Below are 15,550 nucleotides of genomic sequence, written 5' to 3'. Positions count from 1 at the left end.
GGTGGGATGGCATTCTTGTCAATGTAGGCTTGCTGGGTCAAATGGCCTTCTCCACTGTAGGGAAGTCTGTGAAGTCAATTTATTTTTTTTATTCACTCATGGGATGGCGTGGGTTTCATGGGCAAGGCCAGCATTTATTGCCTATCCCTAATTACCCCTGTTTAGAGGGCATTTGAGAGTCAACCATCATGCTGTTCCTTAATAGTGAAATAGATGAATTATACTTATTTCAGAAGAAGACATAATTCTATCCGCTTAGAACTTAAGTGCGCTTTCTTACTTGCATATTACTGCAGTAGTTGCTAATCCAATAGGTTCCTTCTCAAGTTAAGCTTATTGCAACTTTAATGTTCTCACGGGCATCCACTTCCTCCGGTTCAGCACCACCTTATCGAGGGCAATCACAGATGAACAATAAATGCTCACCAAGCCAGCACTACCCACATTCTGTGAATGGGGGAAAAAAAAGTCCCATAACACATCTCGGACAGTGAATTACTTTTTAACTGTAGTTACTGGCGTTATGTCAGCAAGTGCTGCAACTGGTTTGCATTTTGCAAGATCCTTCACCTAGCAATGGGCAAAGTTATATGTTAACCTATGAGGGCTTTTTGAAGTATGAGTAATGGAAATAATATAGTGAGGCAACCTCTTCTCTAATGCAGTTGGAGGTGTCTTTTGTATCTAATTGACTTTGACTTTGAAGAAAGGTGCTCAAAAAAAAATTTAAGGATCTCTTTCTGTGGCATGGGGTTCACTTTTTCTGAGATTAATTTAGTTCTGACGCCAACAATTGGACATCTTCAGCCTCCATCTGCAGCAATATCATGAAAAAGACTAAGCGACCGATTACTTAGAGAACAAACTAGAAAGTAAAATCCACTCATTTTTACCCTCTGCAGACTGACTGAAAAGCGAAGGGTAAACATTGGGGCATCCATGTTCTGATGATAGAAATATCAGAACTTTAAGAGAAAATTTAATCCTTGGAATTGGTTACTATGAAGAACAATTTGACGTCGCACACGTCTTAAAATCTATTTGGGAAGAGTTATAATTCAGTAGTAATTATAGCTTAGTATGTTCAGTAACACCTCAGTCATCAAGGTGTAGCTTCCTCAAGGTTTTGTGCAGTGAGACTAATAGTGTTAAAGATGGCTGTTTATGCCAAGTCAGTGATTCCTAGGGGATTTCCATTTGAGAGAACTCTTGTGCCTCTGACAGCAAATTCATATTTAACTGCTTATTTGCAGACATCAGAAGTTGCTTCTGATGTCAGGACACTGACACCAAACACACAATTTCACCATCGTTATTGCTGCAAATTCTGGATAGATGATTCTTAACACTGCAGCACCACTTCAGTAATGTGCTGGAGTCAGTCTGGTTCATATACGTATGGAATAAGGCTTGAACCCGCAACATTCTGACTTAGAAACAGGAGTGTGTCCTGAGCCAAACTGATTAATGTATGTAATCATGTTATGAACGAAATCTGTTCCACTAGCTGTGTATCAATAGAGTGATTTGAAATAGAACTGTCAGGCTTGTCTGAATGGTAACAATCTTGCCCCTGAGCCAGGTCTGTCCTCAGGGATGACAGTGGTTAGCAGTGCTGCTCACAGCTCCAGGGTCCCAGGTTCAGTTCCCAGCTTGGGTCACTGTCTGCATGGAATGTGCACTTTCTCCTCCTGTCTGCGTGGGTTTCCTCCAGGTGTTCTGGTTTCCTCCCACAGTCTGAAAGACATACTGGTTAGGTGCATTGACCCAAACAGGCACCAGACTGTGACAACTAGGGGAATTTCACAGTAACTTCATTAGTGTTAATGTAAGCCTTACGTGTGACTAATGAACACATGTGAAACATTACTCCAGAATCTTGAGCACACAATTCAACCTAACACAATAGAGCAGCTGTAAGGGAGTGTTGCATTGTGAAGCATTATTGTCTTTCAGAGATGTTAAACTGAGGCTTTCATCTGCCTTTTCAGATGGACATAAGATAATCCCATGGCATTATTCCCAAGATGGACGCAGGGGAATTCTCTCCTATTAACTCCAGTCATCACTAAATCATTATCGCATTCCTGTTTGTAGAACCACGAGTGCAAACTGGCTGCTGTCTTGCCCAATGTTACCCCAGTGTTATACCTCAAACATATTTAATTGTTTATAAAGGACTTGGATGTTCTGAGGCTGCAAAAGTCTCTATTTGCATCAAAATTAGCATGATGTACTATAAATGCCACATAGGCTATATTTTTTATTGAATTAACTGTTACTACTCAATGGTGTAACCCTTTACTTCACAAACCAGATATTTTACACTTTACTTCACTGTGACAGTTAAAAAGTTAATGATTCAAAGTAGTGGTTAATAATTAGCATTCATACACAGAAGTATTATTTACACACAATTTCATTTTTGCTTCCTATTCAGACAATGCCTTTCCCAGGAAGAGGATCTGGAAGTGGTATTGACCAAAGCCTTTTATGAAACAGATAAAGAATTTGCAAGATATATCCATTTATCTGAAAATCGTAGGTATCTCTATTTAAAACCTGCCTGTAGTATTGAAATGTCTAGTTCTAGTGTGGGCATTAGTAAACATATATGCATTACCCAGGTAATGTAAATTAATGTTTCACAATCTTCTAGTTGATCACATTAAACTTCTGAGTTAATATTGTACGCTAGTTTTATAGTTGATTGCCAAAGTAATGTTGGTATGGAAAAACGATTCTGCAACTGAATTGTAAATAGTTTTAATGCATTCTTTCCAATAAAACTGAATAGTTATGCTGCTGGATTTAAATGTCATAAAATGCTGCACTCTAAACTGCTTTCAACTAAACACATTTTGGATGTTAATATTTCGGTTTCTGCACTAACAACCAAGTCCTTTTAATGCTAGTTTCTAGTGGAATTAAACACAACCTTTTTATTGTCACGCAAGTTAGTTCCATGAACTAATAATGTTGCATATCTAATATTGAATTAAAGAAATGCATGAAATATGCCATACTTTTTTCAAAGCAAAGCTTTTTAGTCTTTAGGAAAATTATAGTAGGTTTCATTTGAAAAATATATACAAGACCGTATCTCCTGTTTGCTTTCACAGTGATGGTATGTGCCTTTTTTCTTTAAGTTGTAAGATTTGTTTTAAACAAATAAGAAAATAAATTTGTTAGTTTATTTTTGTGAAACATGCTGCTATGTTTGTCACAATAATGTGTCATAATTCAGTGTATAATAATTTTATTCAAGACCTTTTTAGGTCATTAATGGCTAGATTCTTCTAAACATGTTAGTGCTAGTCTTTTATTTGCCCAAGAGAGCTTATCAGCTCACGCTGCGTGAAGCTTGATTTGTTTTGGATATACTGATGACCTAAGGGCGGTACGCACCTTAAAATTGTAAATTGATGCATAGAGCTGCACGCCAGTATAACACCTGGAAAATTACAACTCTAGTGTTTACATAATTCACAAATCACTCCTTGCCCCATGTAGTTGAAAAGAAATCCTTTGCTGAAATACTAGCTTAGGATTTTCTTTATTGTAAAATCTTTAAAGAAGGGGAAATGAATTCAGTGATCGTGAAAAATGTTAAAGCAAAAAAGGGCCAAATAAACAAATAAGCTTCTTCAGTAAATCAGTTAAATTCGTCATGTCATAGTTTAACATTGATTTAAAAATGCAATGTAATTTGAGGAGTGACTGTTATTTTATATATTGCTATTAGTGGGACTAGGCAAAATTCATTAAACCTGTTATTCCACCTTTGAGTAAACCTGTATGACTCTATTTACATGGATAAGATGGGTAGAGATGGTTATGGGCCAAATGCAGGCAATTGGGATTAGTTTAAGGGTTTGTTTTAGAAAAGGTGGCATGGACAAGTTGGTCCAAAAGTCTGTTTCTATGCTGTAATCCTCTGACTCTATCCCTGACAGCGAGTTTTGGAGTCAGCTGAGACTGAAAATTTCATGTCATTCTCGGTTCAGTTTTCACAAGAATGACTGTATGAACTGCCTAACATAAGTTGAAATTGACTATCCCCTTAGAAGCAATGAGCGGGACCAATGTAGGAAAAAATTGTTGCAGTAGTACAATTAGAGCATTTGAGTAGTGGTTGTAAAGTACGTTGTTGAAGCAACACAGAAGGATCCTTTGCACCAGCTCCAACCCACTTACTGTATAACAACCTCTTTTTCTTTGAGCAGGACTGTTCTTCCACTCTGGCGTGAATAGTATTGCAGAGCTTGACTGGAAGAAGAGGTCAGAATTGTCAGCAGTGAAAGGCAGTGGCAACCATGTGTGCTCGAGCTAAAAGAGGAACGCTTTTTAGATTCCATGTATTTGAGTTGCTGGCAAATTTTTCAGGAGTCGAGCACTTTATGTTAATGGTGTCATTTACTTGCATGTGACTCACTTGTGCGTTGCTGATTTAGAAAGAATGCCAATATGCATCTGTAAATGGAGTGTAGTATGTTTTTGGATATCAAGCAGTTCGTATTGCTTTAATTTCAGGAAGTCATTGAGTTCATGTTTTTTTTTAAATTCCCAGGCGGGAGTCAGCTGTTCTTGCCGGCAGTTTTTTTGGTTGTGGACATGTTTGATTAACAAAGTACTCCTTACTTGAATGCAACTCTGTGGTTTGAGCTGGAGGAAGGATTGCAGTCTTGAGCTTTAAACCCAAGTCATCCCTCCCTCTGTATTTTCATAAACACAATGGGAGAGGTGCAAAAAAAAGGAAAAGTATTTTTTAAATAAGTACTGGAGCAGAGAAAGAAATTCAGGGGATAAGAATAAAGGTTTCAGAAGAGAAAATCAGTGAAGTGGAAGGAAAAGGAAAACTATTTTGAAACACTTCTCACTTCATGGTTTTTGTTGACTTATTTAACATTGTTTTCCCAAAATTTTACCTTGCCAAAATTAGAACCATAGTTTTAGTAGTTTACCATCAAAGTAAAGATTATTTATTAGTCACAAGTAGGCTCACATTAGCACTGCAGTGAAGTTATTGTGAAATTCTTCTAGTTGCCACACTCCAGTGCCTATTTGGGTCAATGCACCTAACCAGCATGTCTTTCTGACAGTGGGAGGAAACTGAAGCATCTGGAGGAAACCCATGCAAACACTCGGGCGCGCATAAGAGGAATAGATTTGCAGGCCAAATGAAGTATGAAAGACAGAACATCTTTGGACAGCATTGTATAGATGTTTATTAGCGTGTGGGTTTGGGTTTATAAAATGTTTGAGATGACCCATATTTTCACCTTCCATGTTCACACTGAATATGTGATGGGGTGATACAATTACATAGTTAATAACCAAAGGGAGCTTGTAGAGTGGTTAGAGACAAACTACTTCCTATGAGGGACTGGGGGATGGGAGATCCAGAACAAGGAGTATAACCTGACAGTTAGAGCTGAGCTAATCAGGAGTAACATCCCAAAACACTTCACTTAAAAGGATAGCCTATAATCTGTAAAATCTTACCCTAAAAGGCTGTGGAGGCTAAAGCAATTGAAAAGTTCAGAACTTGGATAGTAATCAAGTTTTGTTAGGCCAGTGAGGGCTAGGAAGCAAGGTGCGTCGACGGAGTGAAGATTCAGACTTTATTGAATGGTAGAACAGGCTCAAAGGGTTGAATAGCCTACAGTTGTATTTTTATCATAACTTCTACATTTGATCTTTGTACTTCTTTCAGACAGATGGAAGTCAGGCATGCATAGCGAGTCCTGCTTTCTGGATGGCTCTGTGATGAGTCTGCATTGTAAAATTGAACGAAATAAATATTTTGTGGCTTATCTGGCAGATGCAGTGAGGTTTTGCAAAATATTATGGAAGAGTTAGAGGTATCGGTTTTCAGTCAGTGACTTTTGTTTGATCAGGTGCCTGCAGATCATCCCACAGTGGCATGTGTGAAAGGCAAAGTCCCTGTAATGCCAGATGACCATAGGCTGCTCTGTCTGTCTGTCTCTCTCTCTCTCTCTCTCTCTTCCCCCCCAAGGGGGAGAACCGCCTGGTATGAGTTAACCTGAAGATCACCACAGCTCAGGCGAGGGGCAAAGTTGAGAAGGCAGGAATAACCTCAGTCAGTATGGGGATCAAACCCTTGTTTTGGCGTCGCTCTGCATCACTAACCAGCTGCCCAGCCAACTGAGCTAAACCAACTGCCATTACTAACATCATCTAAAGCCTTGCTTTCACCTTTTGGCAGGCTTGCCTTTTTGCAATCTTTATCTGAAGGGGGAGGGGGCAAAAATCAGGATTTAAACACCCAAGTGATTTGGTTATAGAACATAGAACACTACAGCACAAACAGGCCCTTTGGCCCACGAGTTGCGCCGATCTCATCAACACCTACCAATCTATAGACCTATCTATAACCCCCAATCCCATTAAACCCCATATACTCATCCAGAAGTCTTTTAAAAGACCCCAGCGAGTTCGCCTCCACCACCACTGACGGCAGCCGATTCCATTCACTCACCACCCTCTGAGTGAAAAACTTACCCCTAACATCACTTCTGTACTTGCCTCCCCGCACCTTAAATCTGTGTCCTCTCGTAGCGACCATTTCAACCCGGGGAAATAGCCTCTGAGAGTCCACCCTATCTATTCCTCTCAACATTTTATGAACTTCTATCAGGTCGCTTCTCAACCTTCATCTCTCCAGGGAAAAGAGTCCCAGCTCCCTCAACCTAACTTCATAAGGCATGCCTCCCAGTCCAGGCAACATCCTTGTAAATCTCCTCTGTACCCTTTCAATAGCTTCTACGTCCTTCCTATAGTGAGGCGACCAGAACTGCGCACAGTATTCCAAATGAGGCCTGACAAGGGTCTTATAAAGTTGCAGCATTACCTCCCGATTCCTAAACTCAATCCCTCGATTAATGAAGGCCAGTACACCATACGCCTTCTTGACCACATCCTCCACCTGCGAGGCCGATTTAAGAGTCCTATGGACCCGGACCCCAAGGTCCTTCTGCTCTTCAACACTACTAAGACTCCTGCCCTTGATAGTGTACTCGTTCATCCTGTTGGTTCTGCCAAAATGGACGACTACGCATTTATCCGCGTTGAAGTCCACCTGCCACTTCTTCGCCCAGTCCTGCATCCTATTTATGTCCTGCTGCAACTTTTGACATCCTTCCAGACCATCCACAACCCCACCGACCTTCGTGTCATCAGCGAACTTACTTACCCATCCCTCCACTTCCTCATCTAGGTCATTTATGAAAATGACAAACAGCAAGATCCCTGGGGCACTCCACTGGTGACTGACCTCCATGCCGAAAAAGACCCATCCACAACCACTCTCTGCCTTCTGCAGGCAAGCCAGTTCTGGATCCACAAGGCCAAAGGCCCTTGGATCCCATGCCCTCTCACCTTCTCAAGAAGTCTTGCATGGGGGACCTTATCAAACGCCTTGCTGAAGTCCATGTACACCACGTTCACTGCACTTCCTTCGTTAATGTGTTATATGTGATCCTTCATTTGTGCTAAGATCACACGTTGCTGTATCAGTGTGCAAAACTTAAATTTTTCAGAGCCAACAGCTATTAAGATCATATAACAAAGGTGATTATTGGTCAGGATACTGGAAGAACACCCCAGCTATTTTCACCTCTTGTCATGGTTCATTTTCATCTCTCTGAGGGGAGAAACAATTAGTTTATTATCTCTGAGACATGGCAGCATGCTCAGGATTGCACGGAAATGTGGATTATGTCCTGGAGTCCAGCTTGTATTGATAATTTTCTGATTCAGAGCCAGCAGTGTTGCCATGAACCAAGGCTGACACGTAATCACTTCCTCTTTACAGTCCCATACCTGATTTCCTGATCTCTGTGCAGAAGCACTGAATGGCATCTTAATGTTTTTGTATATTATTTTTTCCTATCTCAAAGTAGAATTCCCTGAATAATTGAAGTCGCCCACTATGTTGGACGTGAATAGAGCAATGAGACAGTAGGCATAGGGAGAAGATATCTAAAGTGACCTTAAGCTGGCCCATCTTAAACGGGCCACTGGGGGAAATCATAGTTAATGTTGCTATCTTTGAGTGAGGGGTGAGAGTTTCAGTCAGGGTTCCAATTCCCAGCTGTTGTTCCTGCTTTAAAAAAAAAACTGGTATTTGTTTGATGGACAAGAATGAGGCTTGGCTATGATGTGTTCTGTAATCAAATAACAACATGCTGTGCTATGTCATTTAAAGAAAAAAAACCTGCTATATATGGAAATTAAAGGTTGGTTAAACTTGACCATGTTTGCTACTAGAGTAGAAAACATGCAAACAGCAAAAGTCTTGAATAATTTAAATAATATAACTTGACCAATTTGAGTGCAACAGTTTACTGGGGTAATAATAAATGTTTGTCATACACAGTATTTATATTCAAAAGGCATTTGTATATTAATCCTAATCAATACAGCTTTCAGTTAAAACAATAATATTTCCATTTATCAATACGATGCTTTGAACTGTACTTGGGTTTATCAATTTCACGTAGCTTTGAGTTAGTTCATTGTAATTTTTACAAGTACCTGAGCATTGTATCAGCAATTCTGTTCCGTTACTGGCTACACTACTCTCCCAAGTCATTTACCTAATGACAGATCTAAAAGTGCTGAGGTGCAATTTATGTTGTAAAATTGGGTAAATAATTTTCAAAATATTTCAGTATTAGCCAGGTGGATGCTGCTTTTTATAAGAATAACTTGCATTCTTCAAGTTTGAACCTATCCATTTTTTTCCTCTTCTGCCTCACAGCAACCAATTTGCAGTAATAAGAAGTGTTATGTGACACCTATACATAGCTCTCTGCATAGAACATTATCTGCCTAAAATTTATAAAAATATTTATATTGAATACTGTTCATGCAATAAGTCTAGGTTTGCAGAATAAAAGTTTAACTATATTGCAGTTTAAGGTGGGCTGTATGCCATTGAATTTTTGAAACATCTAATAGTGCAAACACGTGAATGCAAAATAAGTTTAACTCAGGAAAACAAATGAGTTGCAAAATTTTTTGAAGCAATCAAAAAGCCAGCACTACCCAGTTGTAGTTAACACTTTTTTGAGTAAAACGAAAATTGAACAGCTGAATAGCACATTTAATCTTGCAGCATGATTAATCTCAAATCTGTTGTACAATAAATGACAGTTGTGACATTCATATCCAAATGTGCCTTGACTATTGAAGTATTGTATTTGAAGAAAAATTGTTGCGTTTGTAAAATACATTGGCTTTTATTAGATAATGTTTTAAACATTGTCTCCATTCACTGTATTTTGTACTTGGTATTTGCAGTTTATTTTTCTGCCTTTTCATGGTTGCTATGACATGTCATTGCACGCTTACAGCAGGCTATTCCAGAGAACCAAATGGGAGGAAAGATAGCTTTTAAACTTTCAATGTAGCACTTAAGTGCATCTAGTGAAACACAACCATATGCCGGATCTGTAGCTTAAAAGTAAAAAGTGGGATATTTCCTCAATTCTGTGTATTTTTTGCAATTTCTAGAATTTTTTTTATTGTTGCATAATATTTCGATTCTACCAAATCTTTACCATTTTATCAACATGGTAAATTCAGCAAGTTTTTCTTGTACCAGGTTGGGCACCAGTCCGTCATGGAATACCTCAATTTGGATCCGAGTCACTTTGGTCAGTGGCTTTGCCAGTTTAGTTTTCTAAGTTTGTAGAGTTGTCATTTTTTTTCTCTGACAACACGTTGAATGAGAACTACTGTTTTTATGCACTGTTATTATGTAATGTCAGAAAGCATTTTTTTGTACAAAGGGTATTAGAGATCTGGAATGCCCATTCCCAACCTCCCCTCCCACAAATAACTATGGAGACTAGTTCAATAGAAACGTTCAAAGCTAAGGATTCTGTTAGACAAGGCTGTTATGGGGTACAGGATGAAGGTGGGTAAATTGAATGGCAGACTGGGCTCAAAATGTTGAATTGTCCTCATTCCTATTTTCCTTTTGTGTTGCTGGCACCACAATGTTTGTAGCCTGATCCAAATTCAACAGAGTAGGGGCCAAATGGCATCTGGCATAAAAGCTGACCTTGTGACCAGGCTGTCATCCAGTTTCTGCAGGAATCTAGGACATCGTTCACTACAGAAACGCTCTCTTTCTTTGGCATAATATTGGATAAAGAGATTCACTTTAGACGCTTCCTCAAAGTATGGTCTCCAAATTAAGCAAGGAATTACCCAAGTTGCTTATGAACAGAGCAGTTCTGACCTTGTGTCCAAGCTTCATCCTGGAACAGGTTTTCTGAGGAATAAGGCATTCCTATCACGCGTCCAGCATAATACGAGATGTTGAAATGGTTTGAGTGCCAGCAATGAAGTTGCTGACGTTCATGTTGCTTCATGGGGGATTTACAGTCTCAGCCTTGTGCTTTCCAGTGCCCTTTGATCTCCCTGCTTCACTCGTTCTTGCTCTTTCTCACATTCTCTTAGCCTCCCTGCTCCACTTTTACTTGTGTAAATTTCACGCTCATTCTCAACAAAATGTCTCATGGACTGCAGTCAGTACCTTGATGGGTCACAGCAGTTTGCCCACCGCTGATGTATTCCAGAAAGGAATTACTTGAGGATCAAGAGTAAATGTGAGAACTGGATATAACTGGTTTGATCTTGGTACTGAGCCTTAACAAAAGGCCTTTCAAAAGCAGCAAGACAACAGGAGTGCACCTCTACCCATTCTCAGTCATCTGCACCAGCCAGCAAATGCCTGGTTGGCATTTCTGTAAGATAAGGTTTATTAATTCTGACACTTAAATTGTACAAATCCAGGTTAATGATGCAAAAAGAATTAACTGTGCATTTTTAAATGTTATACTCCAGTGATAGCAAGAGGAAAACCAACAAATATTTGGATTTTAAATCAATTATCTGTTGTATGAAAAATGAGCATTTCTTGCATTCTGATAACACAATTTTTTCAGATCAACTTTCACCAAATTCCTAATTGAACATTTGTAGAGGATAAAACACCATTGGACTGGTTTCTGTGCAAAAGCTGCTAATTTTATGCTGTGTATTCATCTGGGCTTCTAGCATGCTTGATAACATTTAGATTATTCATCAGGAAAGATGTGAGATTCTGGATTGGAGCCTGGCATGTGTTTTCTCAACTTGAATGCACCTCACATTTTTCTGGTGCTATTTGCAACTGATATGATTCCCTATAGCTGGAATGTTTCTCCATGTTCACCACTTCCCAGAAAAGTTACAGTAGATTAAACAATAATTAATATTCAACAGCCACTAAGTAACCAGCTTTTAAATAATTAGCGTGCTCTCATCTCACAGTCTCATTAACAAACCTTAGCTTCAAGCATGAAGGCTGTCCTGAATTATTTTGATCACTCTTCAACAGAGTTTTGAGAATGAATGTTTTTACTGCTTTGTTTTGTTTTCCTCTGGGGAAAGTGGGGAAGTGTTTAGAAGGATTAGTAGGCTGATTATCAATCTGTTTGAACTACTTTGTGAACGCCCTTTCCATGACTGTTGCATCCTGGAGTGAGGCTTGAATCCCAGAGCTACTGGCTTATGGGAAGCTGTGTTACAAACTGAGCCACGAGACCCCCTGATTACTGATCTATTACTTGAACAGATGGAGCAAGATTTAGGCTTGACCCTATTGCTCAAAAGCAGCGCCATATCTGAGAGATAGAAAAACATGTTTTTCTATCTGTAAGCTCAGCAAACTGTAGGTGATGGAACTAAGCTAAATATGCTCTTGGCAAGTATTGGGTCTCACTACATGACTGTTGTATCCACTCAATCAATCACGGCCAAGATCCTTGACAACCTTGCATTGTTTTAGTAGTGGAGGCTTCAGTACACCCCTTACTGTTTGCCTTTTGCAGTGTGAACCATCCGACATTTCTTCATTACTAGAAATAACAATTTGGGCCAACTGAGCAATGGGGAGTCTTGTGGGCCAGAAGAATGTCAAACGTCAGCTGGTCTATTCAGATCCTGTACAGATTTTGATACGTGGAATGAAAAGAATCTTTTGTAGATTGGTGTCCTGATCTGAAGAACTGAGTCTCACTTTGATGGGTGGTTAATTTGACTAGTTATCAGGTTGGCTTTTCATCAAATGAGGGAAATGAGATTGGCTACCACCCAAACTAATTAACAGACAAACTTTTTTGTTTAAAAAAAAAAATTAATTCAAGGAATATTTTTGGTAAGATTTTATGGTCTGAATTTTGCAGGAAGATTACAGTTTGGTTACAACAGTCTATCATTTGTGCACAAATCAGCCAGTAAATTCAAGGATAAAACCATAAAAATTAGAAGCAGGAGCTGGCCATTTGGCCCTTCGAACCTGTTCCATCATTCAATATGATCATGGCTGATTCTGTATCTCAGAGCCATATCTCTATGTCCTGTACTCCTTGATGCCATTAAAATCTAAAAATAAATCTCTTTGTGGCATGAGCAGTGATCTTCAGATCTTGGTAGTCAATTTACTCTTCGTTTCATACAAATGTCATCTTGGCCTTGGCCTCCCATTCACTGTAGAAAGTTAAGGCTTGTGATGAAGAGTATTTTAGTACCTTTTTTAGCTGCATGATAACTTTTGATGCAGTACCAATCAACCTATCTGGACCAGAAATAGATCAAATATCAGCTACCCTTTCTCCTTTGCTGCATGTAAGATTTTTAATTCTATTATTTCTCTGCTATTTTTGATTTGTCTTTGTAAATTCTTTGTGGAGATTCAAAAAAAACTTCATTTATATCAACGCTTTTTTTCTTACTTTTCTCCTCTTTCCTCAACCAAATGTTTTTGTTTTTTCTCCCTGCATGTAATTTGACTCTAATTCCCCCACCTCCATTTGTTTCTGTTCTTAAGTCTTTGATGTCATTGACTAAGAAGATACAGTGTTGGCTATGTGTTAACTAACATTCTGGGTTGCCATTGCCGCACTTTTATAACCTTGTACTTCCAGCAAAACGGAGCACAACAAGATGTTGAGTTGTTGATGCAGGACAGAATCCAATGGCAAAGGCCACAAGATGTTCCAATCAGCAAGATTTGGTCCAACGTTCTTGATACAGATTTCCCTTTTGATGACTGTAGTGATCTAGTTATTGACTCTCGCATATGGTTGTGTGATGTTCCTGCAGTGAAATGAACTACAATATACTGTTGAAAAATATTGGTGATCACCTTAACTTTATCCACAGTCTAAAGGTGTGTAGGTGAGGTGGATTGGCCCTTAGTGTCTCAAGATGTGTAGGTTAGCTGGGGTAAATGCGTGGGATTATGGGGGTTGTAAAAGGGGTAGGCCTGGGTAAATTGGTGTAGACTTGATGGGCTGACTGGCCTCCTGCACTGGAGAGATTTATATCCAATTACTCCAGATTTATGTCAGCACTATGGCTTACATTCATGATCACGTAACTTGCTGATTTGAGTCGAAGGAGAATGTTGCAAAGAACAATTAAATCTTAAATAATGGGCAGTAACCTTTTCCCTTTACTGCTATAAACATTCTTTTTATTTCATTTAAAATTTCAGCAAAATATCATAGGGTGGCACAGTGGATAGCACTGCTGCCTCACAGCACCAGGGACCTGGGTTCGATTCCTGGCTTGGGTCACTGTGCGGAATCTGCACTTTCTTGCTGTGTCCGTGTAGGTTTTCTCTGGGTGCTCCGGTTTTCCCCCCTCAGTCCGAAAGATGTGCTAGTTAGGTGAATTGGCCATGTTAAATTCTCCCTCGGTGTACCAAACAAGTGCCAGAGTGTGGCGACTATGGGATTCTCACAGTGACTTCATTGCAGTGTTAATGTAAGCCTACTTATGATTAATAAATAAATGTTCAGTTCCCTGATTTTAATTATCTATTTTAATCTTGTAAATAAGTTCAGTCCAGACTCCTTTTATACTTGAGCTCATTGCGTTATGCTCAACTTTTAAAATGTGCTAAAATTAGTGATTCAAAGATTTGCTTTGTATGTTTTAAAATAATACATTAATGAAGTGCATTGAGACAATGGTGCACGTCCCATTCAGTATTCTGGTATAGCCTGTTATATATTTAAAAAGCTAATGGGCAAAATTTGCACTAAAATATACAAAATATATTATGGCATTCTATACTTGATGTATCTGTTAGACCACACTAATTGTAGTATATATTTTCTTTCAAAAATATTATCTTAAAACAAAATCATGTTTTGGAAATCTTCAAATGCTGCAAAAACATTTGGCTTTTTTTTTTAAACATTGCCTTTTATTTCTACCATAATCTATTGTTGCCCTGTAACACTGGGTAATATCTTAAGAGCTGCAGATAAATAAATTAATATGTGTAACGGTAATTTATGCTTTCCTACCAGGAAAGGGGAGTTGGAAATCCAATTTGGAAATTAACATAAGTTTATTTTTGTAATTTCTGAAGCTATTTAGCAGAGGATTGTGTCGGTGTAAATCAATGCAATGTGTAGATAAGTGAATCTTGCACATTTTCCTACATTACAAATCTAGCCAAGATGTTTACATGCAGCTCCAGTTATTATATTTCCAGTGTTGCAGATATTGTTTAGACATCCCTGCGTAAATTTCCTATTTGCCTCTGTGTACGTGTTATCTATAGCAGAGTTTGTACCTGGTCTGTTGCGCAGCACCAGCAGCTCTAGAACTGGAGGCCCTGGACACTTTGTTGGGCTTCAGTGGAAGGAGAACTGCTCCCTTTTACTCCCAGGTGAAGGAGTCCAGCGGTTCCTAGCCTGGACTATTGGAAGGTCCCTCACATCCTCTTTGTCCCATTAGTAACGATGGCATGCAATAAACTCTGCTTCAGTGAGTGTTCAGTCCTGTTGAAGAAATTAGTAATATAGTTATATTAATGTGAGGAAAGTTTTTATTTATTAATGTTATATGCTTTTTAAATAGTTTTTTTAGAATTTGCATTCTTTTGCCTGCATAGCTAGAAAGATACAAGAATTGTTTTTTAACCCTTATAGCTAGTAAATTATTTAGTTTTCTACCAGAATCTGCAGGAATTATTAATTTAAAAGCAGGTAAAACAATTTATAGTCATGGAATGTTTTTAAAGTATTTTCTTGTGTACTATATTGAGCAGGTATTTTTCTTTTCAAACTATTTTGATTTGGAGACCCCTCTCAAAAGACAACATATCTTGAGTCTGTCTTACTGTCATTTTCTGTTTTCTCTCACTTGTCCCCTCCTGCATGCACACCCCTTTCTATTCTTGTTAGTTCTCCCTGCTAACTTAATCTGACTGTGTTTCTTGTATTGTTTCTGATTTTTTTTTACACTTTTGGATTGTGGAATATTTTGCAACACTCTTAAGCTTGGCGCCATCCAGAGCAAAGTAGTTCACTTGATTAGCCACCCATCCATCATTTTAAACGTTTATTCCTACCATTAATGCACAATGGCAGCAATTTGCACAATTTATAATATGCCATAGAGCAACTCACCAAGGCTCCTTCAACAGCACCTTTACAAGAGCAGCAGGTGCCTG

The 15,550-nt window shown here is 38.8% G+C and overlaps 1 protein-coding gene across 2 annotated transcripts in view; it reads left to right on the top strand.

Annotated features, from left to right (window-relative positions):
• ppm1kb (protein phosphatase, Mg2+/Mn2+ dependent 1Kb) overlaps positions 1-15,550 on the top strand; it is a 33,421-nt gene that overhangs the window by 6,045 nt on the left and 11,826 nt on the right. For both annotated transcript variants that reach the window (XM_080195441.1, XM_080195450.1), the window contains exon 3: positions 2,441-2,541. In XM_080195441.1, the coding sequence (XP_080051567.1) occupies positions 2,441-2,541 (101 nt within the window). The remainder of the gene's footprint in view (positions 1-2,440; positions 2,542-15,550) is intronic.

Source organism: Carcharhinus amblyrhynchos, chromosome 1 (genome assembly GCF_965287045.1).
Source record: "Carcharhinus amblyrhynchos chromosome 1, sCarAmb.v2.hapA, whole genome shotgun sequence".
In the NCBI taxonomy this organism is placed as follows: Eukaryota; Metazoa; Chordata; class Chondrichthyes; order Carcharhiniformes; family Carcharhinidae; genus Carcharhinus; species Carcharhinus amblyrhynchos.
This window is presented reverse-complemented; position numbering and strand designations above follow the sequence as displayed.